This window comes from Lithobates pipiens, unplaced genomic scaffold (genome assembly GCF_037356315.1).
Source record: "Lithobates pipiens isolate NorthernLeopardFrog02 unplaced genomic scaffold, aLitPip1_a1.2 Scaffold_28, whole genome shotgun sequence".
Lineage (NCBI taxonomy): Eukaryota > Metazoa > Chordata > Amphibia > Anura > Ranidae > Lithobates > Lithobates pipiens.
In genome coordinates, this window is record NW_027507789.1 from 139,789,243 (window position 1) to 139,805,419 (window position 16,177).

The window sequence follows — 16,177 nt, forward strand, 5'->3', positions numbered from 1 at the left end:
GTGCTGTTGACATACAATTTTCACCACATGTCGGTAACAACCCATGCAATCCATACATAAAAAGCAACCAAAACAAATACGTTCAGAAATTAAGTTATGTGTAATGAAATGGAATGACACAGGGAAAAAGTATTGAATGTGATAACTGAAATTTATTTAAAACTTGGTACAAAATCCTTTGTTGGTAACTACTAATGACAGCTTTAAGACATCTCCTATATGGACAACTAGTCACATGCATTTCTCAGGTGTGATTTTGGCCCATTCTTCCACACAGTCTTCAAATCTTGAAGGTTGCATAGGCCTCTTCTATGAACTCTGATCTATAGTTCTTTCCATAGATTTTTTATTGGATTCAAGTCAGGTGATTGGCTGGCCCATTCTAGCAGCTTTATTTTCTTTTGAAACCAATTGAGTTTCCTGGCTTTGTGTTTGGGATCATTGCCTTGTTGAAATGTCCACCCTCGTTTCATCTTCATCATCCTGGTAGATGGCAGCACATTTTTTATCAAGAATGTCTTGGTTCATTTTTCCATTCATCCTTCCTTCAATGACATGAAGTTTGCCAGTACCGTATGCTGAAAACCAGCCCCACACCAATGTTCCCACCTCCAAACTTCGCTGTTGGTATTGGGTGTTTTTGGGGTGATGTGTAGCGCCATTTGACCTCCATACATGGTGTGTATTATGGCATCCAAAGAGTTCAATTTTGGTCTCATCTGACCAGACTATATTCTCCCAGTATTTCACAGGCATGTCTAAATGTTGTGCAGCAAACTTTAAAGGAGCTTCAACATGCTTTTTCTTCAGCAATGGAGTCTTGTGTGGTGAGCGTGCATACAGGTCATGAAAATTGAGATCATTACTTGTTTTCTTTGAAACAATTGTACCTGCTAATTCCATGTCTTTCGGAAGCTCTCCACAAGTGTTCCTTGGCTCTTGGACAAATCTGATAATTATTTTTTACTCCACTATCAGAAATCTTGTGAGGAGCACCTTGTCATGGCCAGTTTATGGTAAAGTTATGTTCTTTCCACTTTTTGATTATGGCCCCCAACAGCACACACTGGAATATTCAGAAGTTTAGAAATCTTTCCGTAAGCATCAGTACGGTATGTTTTGCAACAATAAGGTTGCGAAGGTCTTGAATGAGCTCTTTGCTTTTACCCATGATGAGATGTTTCTTGTGTGACTCCTTAATTAGACACCTTTTTAAAGGCCATCAGTTGAGACTGAACCAGCTGATATTAATTTGCACTGACAAGGGGCAAAATTGCTATCTTATTACTGAAAGATTTCAGCTGGTGTCTTCTCTTTCCATGTCTTTTTTGCACCGCGCTGTTTTCATGTGTTCCATACTTTTCCCCTGCACCATTCCACTTTATTACACATAACTTAATTTATGAACTTATTTGTGTTTGTTTCTTTGTATTTATGGATTACATGGGTTGTTACCGACATGTGGTGAATGTTTCATGTCAATAACACTTTTAGAAATATATTTACCTTGGAAAATGGTGAGCAGGGGCAACAGAGTTTGGGTAGAAGAGCAGGGGGGTACAGGGGTGAGACAGATGTGCAGGAGGTACATTGGTGGGGCATATGAGAAAGCAGGTTACAGTGGTGGGCAGATGGGTTCAGTGTTAGGATATATGAGAAGGTGATTCAGTAGTGAGACAGAAGAGCATGGGGACACGGCGGTGGGGCAGATGTGCCGGGGGGTACATTGGTGGGGCAGATAAGAAAAGGGTGTACAATGATTGAGCAGGGGGGTTACAGTGATTGGACAGAAGAGCAAGGAGGTGCAGTGGTGGGGCAGATGTGCAGGAGGTACAGTGGTGGAAGAGATGAGAATTGGGTTCATCGATGGGACAGAAAAACAGGGGGGGTACAGTAATGGGGCAGATGAGCAGGGGGTTACAGTGGTGGGCTCGATGATGAAGGGGGTTCAGTTTTGGGCCAGAGGAGAAGGGGGTTACAGTGGTGGGAAAGATGATCGGGGGGTTCAGTGTTGGGGAAGAGGAGAAAGGAGGTACATTGGTGGGACAGATGAGTAGGGGGTTACAGCGGTGGGGCAGAGGAGCAGTGGGTACAGAGGTGGGGCAGATGTGCAGAGGGGTGCAGAGGAGAAAGAAGGTACATCGGTGGAACACATGAACAGGGGGTTACAGTGGTGGAGCAGAAGAGCAGGGGGTACAGTGGTGGGACAGATGTGCAGGAGGTACAGTGGTGGGGCAGATGAGAAAGGGGGTTACAGCGGTGGGGCACATGAGCAGATAAGTTCAGTGTTAGGACAGATGAGAAGATGGTTCAGCTGTGAGACAGAAGAGCATGGGGGTATGGCGGTGGAGCAGATGTGCAGGGAGGTACAGTGGTGGGGCAGATGAGAAAGGGGGAACATTGGTGGTGCAGATGAGCAGGGGGGTTACAGTGGTGGGACAAAAGAGCAGGGTGGTACAGTGGTGTGACAGAAGAGCAAAGTGGTACAGTGGTGGGACAGATGAGCAGGGGGGTTACAGTGGTGGGACAGAAAAGCAGAATAGTACAGTGGTGGGGCAGATGTGCAGGGGGTTACAGTGGTGGGCAGATGAGAAAGGTGGTACATTGGTGGGGAAGATGAGCAGAGTGGTACATTGGTGTAGAAGATGAGCAGGGTGGTACAGTGGTGGGGCAGATGTACAGGGAGTTACAGTGGTGGGGAAGATGAGCAGGGGGTTACCGTGGTGGGGAAGATGAGCAGGGGGTTACCGTGGTGCGGCAGATGTGCAGGCACTTACATTGGTTGGACAGATGTTCAGGGATTTACAGTGGTGGGGCAGATGGGCAGGGTTGTGCAGTGGTAGGGCAGATGTGTAGTGGTAGGGCAGATGTGCAGGGTGTTACATTGGTGGGGCAGTTGTGCAGGGGGTTACAGTGGGGGGGGCAGATGTGCAGGGTTTACAGTGGTGGGGCAGATGTGCAGGGGGTTACAGTGGTGGGACAGATAAGCAGGGGGTAGAGTGGTGGGGCAAATGTGCAGAGGGTTACAGTGGTGGGGCAGATAAGCAGGGGGGTACAGTGGTGGGTCAGATGTGCAGGGGGTTACAGTGGTGAGACAGATGAGCAGGGGGTTACAGTGGTGAGACAGATGAGCAGGGGGGTACAGTGGGGAGACAGATTAGCAGGGGGGTACAGTGGTGGGGCAGATGAGCAGGGAGTACAGTGGTGAGACAGATGAGCAGCGGGTACAGTGGTGGGGCAGATGAGCAGGGGGACAGTGATCTGAGGTTTGAAGGTGCATTGATTAATTAATTGGCTGATCTGAGGCGTTAGAGTGCAAGCTGTTAATTTCTCACTACTCAAGTAGTTTACAGCATTTACTTTATAAAAAATCCTTTTCCTAATTGAGAGTGTGAAGTAGACATTTTTTTGTTATAAAATCGGCACGCTTAATTTCTTCAAAAACACTTTTCGGCACACTGTGCTTAAAATGTTGCCTACCCCTGGTCTATAGTCTCCAAACAGAACCACATCACATTAAATATAAGCTAGAGATGGATGCTTGTTGATTAACTTTAATTTACTGTATCTACTGAAAGCCAGAGGAGCTAATTCATCACATATGCTGTGTTATTATTATAATCCCTTTGAGTTGTTGCCTCCCAATATTTTTGTGGCTTCCACCCAAGATCCAGGAAATTTACAATGTATATGTACTAATATACAGGTCAGGTCTTAATTAATTACATCGTAGCTACTATTTCATTCTCATGTAGATTAAAGGTGTGGCCTTTGATCTACATATGACATTAGTTAAAGAAACCTTAGGTAACCCAATAAACCCCATTTAACTCCTTCCTACCCTTCTCCCCTTAGATGTTTTTTTCCCAACCAATAATGGTTATTTTTTTTAATTTTTATTAATTTAGTGTGTTATTTTTTTCAGTGTCACAGTAATAAATTAGCAAAATTGACAAAAGAAAAAGTGCAATTATTTGACTTGCAAATACCTGCCATGCTCTTTATCAGAAACAAATAATTTTACTGTAATTTAAAATTGGACAATTTATAGAATAATATTTTTTTCTGGTCAAAACATAAAAGTTAATGTATGTATGTCTTCTTGTCTACAGATTACATAAAAAAAATACTATAATAATAAAATAAGTAAAAAAGCAGTGAATACAATCTTTCTTTTTTTTAAAGAAAATACTGCCAAACGCTTGTTTTTTTTTTTCTCTCGTTTTTCCTCAAAAAACAATGCATGCATACATCCTATAATATCCTAACTAATTACAAAGTTATTGTTGCAAAATTAACTTCATGGTGATCTATGCAGCGAAGCAATGCATCCCTGCAAAGTGGGGCTCCACCCAAACCCCTACAATTAAAGAATGGCTCTGCAGGGGCGATTTCCTGATTTGGCTATGGGACAGGAAGTGAAAGGAAATCTTCTCAATGGGACACAGATGGCAAAAACAAAAAAAAAAACTGACATGGATCATAACCCTTCCATACTATAATTAAAAAAGGTTCTGCCTTTAGTTACATTTTAAGGCTCTGTTCACATCTCACGATTTTGGCATTATTCTTTAATGGCACCCCTAACGTGATGCAATTCTGCCGCAATCTTTTTAAAAGTTTTAGAAATATGCTATGCTTGGTGTGAATGAAGCCTAAGGGCCCTTCACACTGATGCATTTGTAGCTCCGGCTCATGAAGAGCACGAGCTATATGTTTTTGCAATTGAATGTTACTCTTAACCTGCAGTTTGGTTTGGGTTTAACTGTTCCAAATTTTTGACCTCAGCACCAGTCTGACTGGACTGCAGGGTGTTCTGCCTGGCCATAGGGGGCGCTGTCACTTTTGGCAGGCATGGAAACACAGTCTAGTTGGGTGCATTGGGGTTGCTCTCTCTCGGAACCAGCCCAGTGGGAGTGTCACTCTTGCTGTTCCTTAAGGTGTGGATGTCACGTGTTTCGAGGTTCCGGTCCAGAAGTATGTTCTGACTACATGGTCCTGGTCCTGCTGATCAGCCCCCCAGGACTTCCATGGCCTGGGTTGCGGATCCACCCGACTTTACGTCTCAGGGCTGGCTAGCCCGAGGCGAGGAGACTGAAAGAAGGATTCTGAGGTGGTCCGGTGCCGTCTCGGTTAGTGGAGAGGCCCAGCAACTATGAAGTTATCCAGGTGAGGATTATTCGGGAGAAGGCCACGCAAGGGTTGACTTCTCAACAAGAGCCTGGACAAGCTGAAGGACCCAAGTGAATTCAACCTCGTGCGGTATCGCCGGACTGGCTGCAAGATACTGGTATCACACGAGTGTCCTACAAGTTTTCAAGTTTCCCTCACATGTTCTATAGCAAAGTCTGTGGCAGAGACTTGTTCCTGACTCAAGCACCCTGTTGGCTGCTAGGCCTGGTGAGAGAAAGACTATCCAATTAGTATATAGTAACAACCTTTATATTTCAACCATTTTTCTTCTAAAACATGTAAAAATAAATGAATACATATAAAATGAATATATTTGCTATAAAATATTCATTCCATCACCATACCCGCGGTATCAAGTCTCTGTTCCAAAATGTGAGTTTTTTCCAGTTGAGGTCTAAGTTGATAGATGTGAGATGTTCCCCAAGGCCATATATGTAGGAAGATGAAAGCGATGTGGACATTTGTATGAATTGATCAGCAAAGATGATTGGGGCAACATTGGTGTCCACCCTATAATGAGAGCGTCAGGGTTATTTATATTTCCAGACTCAATCCCTCCATTTAGTCTAAACATCACCAAAACAGCACCATGAATGATGAAGGAACTATTAACATGATTAATATTTATTTATTATTTACTTAGTACGCTCAGTGAACATTTCCAGAGTGAATATTTACTTTACTAAGTGATGTGTCAACCACTTTTGTAAACCAATTTGTCTCCAATTAAAAAGTATACATCAAAACCATACATCTTGTATAAAAGTAAGAGGAAAGAGCACTTTCTGTTTCCTTTAACCAGTTGCCGACCGCCGCACGCCGATGTACGTCGGTACAATGGCACGGGCAGGCATAAGGACATACATGTACGTCCCTTGCCTCCCGCGGGTCGGGGGCCCGATCGGGCCCCCGCCCGGTGCCTGCGGCGGTCGGTATTCGTTCGGGAGCGATCCCGGACGAGGGGACGGCCATTCATTCATGGCCACCCCCTCGCGATCGCTCCCGACGAATAGAAATCCCCGGTGACATCACTTCCTCTCCTGTAATGTAAACACAGGAGAGGAAGTGATGTATTCTCTCCTCCGTGTCGGTATTTTTCGTTCCGACACGGAGGAGAGCGGATCAGTAAGTTGCACCAACACTCACACACACAGTAGAACATGCCAGGCACACTCACACCCCCCCTTTACCCCCCGATCACCCCCCCAATTACCCCTGCCCCCCAGTCACAGTGACACCAATGTCATTTTTTTTTTTTTTTTTTGCATTGGTGTCATTTGTGACTGTAATAACTGTTAGGGCAGTTAGAGTTAGCCCCCTTTAGTTATAATGTACCCCCCTAACCCCCCCAATAAAGGTTTAACCCCGTGATCACCCCCCGTCGCCAGTGTCACTAAGGCTGGGTTCACATTGCAGCGGTTTATGAGAACGAATGTGATTCGCACCGCACTGCAGTGCAAATCACATCCGATCTCTGTGCGATTCGAGTTCAGCCATTCGCTGCACCCGCCACACCCGCCACACCCGCCGCACCCGCCGCAAATTCGCACGGGACCCTTTTTTTGGCCCGCAGCAGAATCGGATCGCATGGGTGTTCACACCATGCGATCCGAGTTTGCAGATCGCACTGCGATATGCGAACTGATCTGGGGGTGTCAGTAACATTTCACTGACACTCCCAGCAGTTCGCATAGGGCAGTGTGAACTGCCGCCGGGAGGCATGCGATGCGGGAACCCGCCGCGGATTTGCGGCGTTTCCGCATCGCTCCAGTGTGAACCCAGCCTAATAAGCGATAATTTTTCTGATCGCTGTATTAGTGTCACAGGTGACGCTAGTTAGGCAGGTAGGTATTTAGGTTCGCCGCAGCTTTTTATAGCGCCAGGGACCCCCATATACTACCGCATAAAGCCCCCTGATTGCCCCCTAGTTAACCCTTTCACCAGTGATCACCATATAACTGTTACAGGTGACGCTGGTTGGTTAGTTATTTTTTTATAGTTTCAGGGCACCCGCCATTTATTACCTAATAAAGGTTTAACCCCCTGATCACCCGGCGGGTGTCATTTGTGACTAATAACTGTTAGGGCAGTTAGGGTTAGCCCCCTTTAGTTCTAAGGTACCCCCCTAACCCCCCCAATAAAGGTTTAACCCCGTGATCACCCCCCGTCGCCAGTGTCACTAAGGCTGGGTTCACATTGCAGCGGTTTATGAGAACGGATGTGATTCGCACCGCACTGCAGTGCAAATCACATCCGATCTCTGTGCGATTCGAGTTCAGCCATTCGCCGCACCCGCCACACCCGCCGCAAATTCGCACGGGACCCTTTTTTTGGCCCGCAGCAGAATCGGATCGCATGGGTGTTCACACCATGCGATCCGAGTTTGCAGATCGCACTGCGATATGCGAACTGATCTGGGGGTGTCAGTAACATTTCACTGACACTCCCAGCAGTTCGCATAGGGCAGTGTGAACTGCCGCCGGGAGGCATGCGATGCGGGAACCCGCCGCGCATTCGTGGCGTTCCCGCATCGCTCCAGTGTGAACCCAGCCTAATAAGCGATCGTTTTTCTGATCGCTGTATTAGTGTCACAGGTGACGCTAGTTAGGCAGGTAGGTATTTAGGTTCGCTGCAGCTTTTTATAGCGCCAGGGACCCCCATATACTACCGCATAAAGCCCCCTAATTGCCCCCTAGTTAACCCTTTCACCAGTGATCACCATATAACTGTTACAGGTGACGCTGGTTGGTTAGTTATTTTTTTATAGTTTCAGGGCACCCGCCATTTATTACCTAGTCTCACTAGTGTACCCCTAAATTTAGGGGTGTCTACTTTCCAAAATGGGGTCATTTGGGGGGGGTTTGTGCCATCTTGGCATTTTATGGCCTTCAAAACTGTAACGCCCTTAGAAAGCCTGAAGGCGGTGCTTGGTTTTCGGGGCCCCGTACGCGGCTAGGCTCCCAAAAAGTCCCACATATGTGGTATCCCCGTACTCAGGAGAAGCAGCAGAATTTATTTTGGGGTGTCATTTCACATATGCCCATGGCATGCATGAGCAATATATCATTTAGTGACAACTTTGTTAAAAAAAAAATAAAAAAAAAAAAGTTTGTAATTTTCCCGCAACTTGTGGCAAAATATAAAATATTCCATGAACTCAACATGCCTCTCAGCAAATAGCTTGGGGTGTCTACTTTCTAAAATGGGGTCATTTGTGGGGGTTTTGTGCCATCTTGGCATTTTATGGCCTTCAAAACTGTAATAGGTAGTGAGAAGTGAACTCAAAAATTTACGCCCTTAGAAAGCCTGAAGGCGGTGCTTGGTTTTCGGGGCCCCGTACGCGGCTAGGCTCCCAAAAAGTCCCACATATGTGGTATCCCCGTACTCAGGAGAAGCAGCAGAATTTATTTTGGGGTGTCATTTCACATACGCCCATAGCATGTGTGAGCAATATATCATTTAGTGACAACTTTGTGTAAAAAAAAAAAAAAATTTTTTTTTTTGTCATTATTCAATCGCTTGAGGCAAAAAAATAAAATATTCAATGGGCTCAACATGCCTCTTATCAATTTCCTTAGGGGGTCTACTTTCCAAAATGGGGTCATTTGGGGGGGTTTTGTACTGCCCTGCCATTTTAGCACCTCAAGAAATGAGATAGGCAGTCGTAAACTAAAAGCTGCGTAAATTCCAGAAAACGTACCTTAGTTTGTAGATGTGACAACTTTTGCGCAAACCAATAAATATACAATTATTGACTTTTTTTTTACCAAAGACATGTGGCTGAATACATTTTGGCCTAAATGTATGACTAAAATTGAGTTTATTGGATTTTTCTAATAACAAAAAGTAGAAAATATCATTTTTTTTCAAAATTTGCGGTCTTTTTACGTTTATATCGCAAAAAATAAAAATCGCAGAGGCAATCAAATACCATCAAAAGAAAGCTCTATTTGTGGGAAGAAAAGGACGCAAATTTTGTTTGGGTACAACATTGCATGACCGCGCAATTACCAGTTAAAGCCGCGCAGTGCCAAAGTGTAAAAAGACCTCTGGTCATTTACCAGCAAAATGGTCCGGTCTGAAAGTGGTTAAGGAGGTATACGTTAAAGGATAAGTTCACCTTTTGTGGGAAAAATAATAAATGCACATATTTATGCATAAAAAAAATGTGCATTTATTATTATTTTTTCACATGAGCCTGCAGAGCATTCCACTCATGATTGGTGGATAGTGGGTGCAATGTCAGGCTCCTGAACACACTGCCTAGAGCTCTCTGCCCATACATCTGCACAGGAAAACAGTTCCTAGGCAGAATGAATGAACTACAAGTGCACTAATCAGCATCCTTGCAGTCCATTAAAAATACAAACCTGGTAGCTTGTAGTTTGCATGGGCCCTGAAATATAAGTATACTAGTCCTGTAGTCATAGTTTACACACCTTGTTCAGCAGTGATTACAAGCACCTTTAATTCCTTTTCCCACAATCCAGTGGGCTTCTACAATCCTTAGGACTCCTGAACACACTCAGGAGCTGAACATTTCACTGCTTCCCAGTCAGACCCTTTGGTGCGCAGAGGGACCACACTTAATGGACATGGCCATGCTTGAAGGACACTTGATGTACAACAATGACTGTGCACATTAGCTATCACCAGGTGCTGGGCATTCCAATGCTGTATCTTGCACACAGGCTGCCTGTGGGTGCAAGAACATGAAACTTCCTTTTAAGCCATAGTCACGGGGTATACTTTGCCAACTGGCTTTAGAATACGATCGTACCATTATTTTCAGCTGCTTGAAGCCCCAGACCAACCTTACCTTTGTGGAGCCTGCCTGGTAATCTCTGCAACCCACTACTGGAAATAAAAGCTACAGTGACCCTCTCAGTGAAAGAGGTGCCACAACCCCATTTCTAGGGCACCACAACTATATTTGTTCTAATTTGTGCTACAACATACTGTATGTTTTTACATTTGAACTTTTCTGGTACTCTAATATTATATTTTCGCTGCCACCTAGTGGTCAAATGTGGAGATTATTCTTAAAGCAGAGCTCCAGGCTCCTTCAGGAAAATAACAAATACTGTAGATGCTCACTTTTAATATTAGTACACTTACTTGTCCACAAATCCAGCGGTGTCTTCACCTGAACTGATTTTTCAATCGGCTCTCATTGGCTGCCACCCTCCATCTCGGCTAAGGGAAACCGTCAGTGAAGCCTCGCCGCTTCACAGCCGGTTCCCTACCGCCAATGCGCTTTGTGAATGGTCTAGTGGTGGGGGAAGAAGGAGGGGGTGAACTTCCGACTGAATTCACATTGACGAAGTCAGCCAGAAGTGGGAGCGGGTTTCTGTCAAAACCAGCTACCTCCTCCCCCATAAAGGTGCCAATTGTGGCAGCGGAGAGGGGGAGGAGGCCTCTTTTAGGTGGACCTCTTTTAGGTGGAGCTCCACTTTAGGCATCCCATGTTAACCACTTCCCTACCCACCCATAGTAATATGATGCCCGCAGATGGGATCTCCCATCCTGGGCGGGGGTCATAGGACGTCCTCCCATTCCCGGCCATCTAGGCTGTGTCGCTCAGGTGTCATTGCGATGTCTGCCGGGCACCCGCAAATGCCCGGGAACACAGCAGGACCGTGGATCTCTGTATGTAAACACACAGATCCACGTCCTGTCAGATGAGAGGAGACCCATGGTGTGTTCCCAGTACAGAGGAACACCAATCGGTCTCCTCCCCTTGTGAATCCCCTCCCCCACAGTTAGAATCACTCCCAGGGAACATAATTAACCCCTGCAGTGCCCCCTGGTGTTAACCCCTTCCCTGCCAGTCACATTTACACAGTAATCAGTGCAATTTTATAGCACTGATCGCTGTGTAAATGTGAATGGTCCCAAAAATGTGTCAAAAGTGTCCTATATGTCCGTTACAATGTCGCAGTCACAAAAAAATCGCAGATCGCCGCCATTACTAGTAAAAAAAAAAAAAAAGGCCATAAATCTATCCCCTATTTTGTAGACGCTATAACTTTTGCCCAAACCAATCAATATACGCCTTTTTTTTTTTACCAAGAATATGTAGAAGAATACTATAGTGTGTGTTTCTAACTGAAGTGGGAGGGTGGTTCCTTGCTAACAGGAACTCACGATCTGTCACTCCTCTCAGAACAGAACAGGGATTTGTGTATTTACACACACACTTCCGTGTTCTGTCAATCATGCTCATAATCGCTCATAGCCGGGGGTCATCCCAACCGTTGGCCATGAGCATCAGCACCCTCGCAGTGTAGTGGGCGTGTGCGCACGCCTGCTATCCCGATCCCGCGAGCCGATGTATAGCTACGACGGTTCGCAGGATCGTGTCGACCTGCCACAGTAAAATGACGGCGGCTGGTCGCAAGCGGTTAAGCACCAGTATAAAGGAATAGTAGGGGTAAAAAGAGCACTTGAGGGTTTAACCAATTATATTTTATGTCCTAATTCTCCATGTAACAGGGGTGGGGCAGGCATGTGTCCTTTGCCTACATACTTTTTGCTAAGATGTGTCCCTGTTTCCCATCTCACAAAGTTGGGAGGTATGGGTGCACCACTGGACAGTTGGTCAACTGGTCAAGCTATACCTGTTGTTGTTGCTACTGTACTTCCAACAGTTCAAATAAACTTAGTAACACCTGGTGAAAAAACATGTACTGCTACTAAAACTACCTAAAAAAACAAACACATTAAAAAAAAATTAAAATTAATCAGATTGCGGTGTTGTGCAAGTCAAGCTTATTGTACAAGAATGAAAAAATTTGATAGCTAAATATGTGTTGCCAGAGCACATTGTTTCTGATGCTGTCAGTAATAGTCTTGTTGTTGTCATGTTCAGGAGTCTATTGCTATAGCAGTGGTGGGACTACCAACAACCAGCAGTATACTATAGGTGCACAGGCAACCACCCTGGTAGATGACAAGGGCTCATCTGAGGTGTGAAGTCTAAATACTAACTGGTGTTCAACAGAGCTCCTGATGGTGAAGATGGATTTTGCTGCATGTTAGTACCAGGAGGTGAGTAAGTCGGGGTCCAGTAGCGGATAAGCAGGTAAGGATCAAAGAGAAGTGTAATCATTAAACAAGCCAAGGGTCAGTAACGAGTAGTTGCAGGTTGGGAACAGGCAGAAGTGGAGTTGAGAAACAAGCCAAAGGTAAATAAAGAGTGCTAGCAAAAAATGGACAGCAGCAGGCAAGACAAAAGCGAGATATTGGCTGAAGAGAGCACAATAATCTGGCAAAGAAGAACTGCAGAGACATGGCATAAATCAGGAAGTTCATGGGAGGAGCAAAGTATTCAAGTCAGAGCATAAGGCAAGGTTGTTCAATGGATCAGACAAGGTGCTGTCCATTAGCTCAGTGAGAAGAGTCATTGCCAGACACAGCAGAGGTCCCAGGCTTGAGTCCGGGCCCTGACAGCTGCTCTCTATCACCACATACAACTTTACAACCTGTAAGTTTAAAGGATTTGTATACAGTATTTTCAATGAAGCCATTGAAGCCGCATGAAAAGGTCCCCCAACCACTGTAATTTTTTTATCTTTATATTTTAATTTGTACATGTCCCCCATTACAGTGCCTGGCATTTGATCTCATTGACTTTAATTGGGTTTGCTGAAAATTTGTGGAAAATGAGCCTGGGCATATTCACTCACCTCCAGACTGAAAACCTTTATTGGAGGATGGGGAAGAGAACCAGACCTTATATAAAATGAGTTTCATTCTCACATTCATTACTCACAGAACATTTCCATTGCACTTCCTGCTAACTCTGAAGCCAAAGGATTCATTAGTGAACTGGACATCATACTCGACAGCATCTGCTTTTTGGTTGACCTTTGGTGTCTCTATAGGAACTTCATATCTCTTTTGAGCAGCGTCTTTTATCTGTATGTGTCGGAAGAAACAAAATAGGTAAGTTGTAAAGATGAAAAACAATAGTGCAAATGCTGCTGTGCTATCTTTGTTAGGCCTCATGCCCAATGAGCGTTTAGCCCCTGTGCATGAAATTGAGGTGTTGAGGTGCGGGTGGAAGGCACAGGTGCAATTTGCAGATCTGCTGTCAGCAGCCTATAAAAGTCTACGAGAGGCTGACAGCTGCTGTGGCTGCATGGTGCACCTAGTGTACAGTGTACTGAGTGTACAGCTTGTACATTTGCTGTTCCCTCAAAATAACTCAACACACAGTATTGGTTTCATCCTTGCCTCCCCGCCCCGTTTCTCCTTCTTTCTCTTCTTTTGTTTCTTCTCCTCTTCTTTTCTTTTCTCCCCGTCACTCAGTACCCAGTGTGGGTATAGTCTATTTTATGTCCCTACATATATGATGATGTAAGGGATCTTGTATCTGAATATATAAATATTGTTCTATAGATAATCATTGGTTTACTGCCACTCTGACATCACCGTTCAATTACTGGATGAGGGTCCATTCACTCTTCTTTGATGCTGCGGTCGAGTTAATGTCATAGAATTTGGTGAGCACTTATATTATTGTTAACAAATTTTGTATATATATATATATATATGATGAGTAAATGTATTGTAATTGATACTAATGTTATCTTTTTCTAACTTAAATAATGATATTGAAAAAGCAGATAAGAAGTCTGTGAAACGCGCCAGCTTACTGTACATACAAGCATCTTTCAAGTTTTATGGATTGAGTGTCATTTTTGGTCAATTCTGTATATGGCCTAATGCTACCATCAAACAAGTTTTTATATTGTGTATACTTTGTTATAAATTCATATTTTATTATCATCCATTGTGTATGTGCTTACCTCAGAGACAGTGACGTATGCGGGAAAGTCCCATCACCTCATGGGGGAGTGATGCTCTCTTTAATCTTGTTCTTACACTTGTCTTTGTACTCTTCACCTGATTGCCGCCACACACACTTGACACCATCTGAACCAAATAAGTTTATCTTGGTCTCATCAGAACCCAGGACATGATTCCAGTAATCCAAGTCCTTAGTCTGCTTGTCTTCAGCAAATGGTTTGCAGGCTTTCTTGTCATCCTCTTTAGAAGAGGCTTCCTTCTGGGATGACAGCCATGCAGACCAATTTGATGCAGCGTGCGGTGTATGGTCTGAGCACTGACAGGCTGGCCCTCCACCCCTTCAACCTCTGCAGTAATGCTGGCAGCACTCATACATCTATTTATCAAGTACAACCTCTGCATATGACGCTGAGCACTTGTACTCAACTTCTTTGGTTGACCATAGCAAGCCCTGCTCTGAGTGGAACCTGTCCTGTTAAACTGCTGTATAGTCTTAGGCACCGTGCTGCAGCTTAGTTTCATGGTCTGAGGGGAGGAGGCAGGGGAAGACCCAATATATGTGGGGAGGAGGTAGGAGAAGACCAGATATGGAGGGAGGAGGCAAGATATGAGGGGAGGAGGCAGGGGAAGACCAGATATGAGGGGAGGAGGCGGGGAAGACCAGATATGAGGGGAGGAGGCAGGGGAAGACCAGATATGAGGGGAGGAGGCGGGGAAGACCAGATATGAGGGGAGGAGGCAGAGGAAGACCAGATATGAGGGGAGGAGGCAGGGGAAGACCAGATATGAAGGGAGGAGGCGGGGAGGAGGCAAGATATGAGGGGAGGAGGCAGGGGAAGACCAGATATGAGGGGAGGAGGCGGGGAAGACCAGATATGAGGGGAGGAGGCAGGGGAAGACCAGATATGAGGGGAGGAGGCGGGGAAGACCAGATATGAGGGGAGGAGGCAGGGGAAGACCAGATATGAGGGGAGGAGGCAGGGGAAGACCAGATATGAAGGGAGGAGGCGGGGAAGACCAGATATGAGGGGAGGAGGCAAGGGAAGACCAGATATGAGGGGAGGAGGCAAGGGAAGACCAGATATGAAGAGAGGAGGCGGGGAAGACCAGATATGAGGGGAGGAGGCGGGGAAGACCAGATATGAGGGGAGGAGGCAGGGGAAGACCAGATATGAAGGGAGGAGGCGGGGAAGACCAGATATGAGGGGAGGAGGCAGGGGAAGACCAGATATGAGGGGAGGAGGCAGGGGAAGACCAGATATGAAGGGAGGAGGCGGGGAAGACCAGATATGAGGGGAGGAGGCGGGGAAGACCAGATATGAGGGGAGGAGGCGGGGAAGACCAGATATGAGGGGAGGAGGCAGGGGGAGACCTATGAGGGGAGGAGGCAGGGGAAGACCAGATATGAGGGGAGGAGGCGGGGAAGACCAGATATGAGGGGAGGAGGCAGGGGAAGACCAGATATGAGGGGAGGAGGCAGGGGAAGGCCAGATATGAAGAGAGGAGGCGGGGAAGACCAGATATGAGGGGAGGAGGCATGGGAAGACCAGATATGAGGGGAGGAGGCGAGGGAAGACCAGATATGAGGGGAGGAGGCGGGGAAGACCAGATATGAAGGGAGGAGGCGGGGAAGACCAGATATGAGGGGAGGAGGCAGGGGAAGACCAGATATGAGGGGAGGAGGCAGGGGAAGACCAGATATGAGGGGAGGAGGCAGGGGAAGACCAGATATGAAGGGAGGAGGCGGGGAAGACCAGATATGAGGGGAGGAGGCAAGGGAAGACCAGATATGAGGGGAGGAGGCAAGGGAAGACCAGATATGAAGAGAGGAGGCGGGGAAGACCAGATATGAGGGGAGGAGGCGGGGAAGACCAGATATGAGGGGAGGAGGCAGGGGAAGACCAGATATGAAGGGAGGAGGCGGGGAAGACCAGATATGAGGGGAGGAGGCAGGGGAAGACCAGATATGAGGGGAGGAGGCAAGGGAAGACCAGATATGAGGGGAGGAGGCGGGGACAGACCAGATCTGAGGGGAGGAGCGGGGAAAGACCAGATATGAGGGGAGGAGGCATGGGAAGACCAGATATGGGGGAGGAAGTGTGGGAAGACCAGATATGAGGGGAGGAAGTGTGGGAAGACCAGATATGAGGGGAGGAGGCAGGGAAGGAGG

General features: G+C 46.1%; 1 protein-coding gene across 2 annotated transcripts in view; it reads right to left on the minus strand.

Annotated features, from left to right (window-relative positions):
- LOC143935621 (lysosomal alpha-glucosidase-like) overlaps positions 1-16,177 on the minus strand; it is a 205,676-nt gene that overhangs the window by 96,665 nt on the left and 92,834 nt on the right. For both annotated transcript variants that reach the window (XM_077459616.1, XM_077459617.1), the window contains 2 exons: positions 12,968-13,113; positions 5,538-5,703 (listed from right to left, as the gene is read on the minus strand). In XM_077459616.1, the coding sequence (XP_077315742.1) occupies positions 5,538-5,703; positions 12,968-13,113 (312 nt within the window). The remainder of the gene's footprint in view (positions 1-5,537; positions 5,704-12,967; positions 13,114-16,177) is intronic.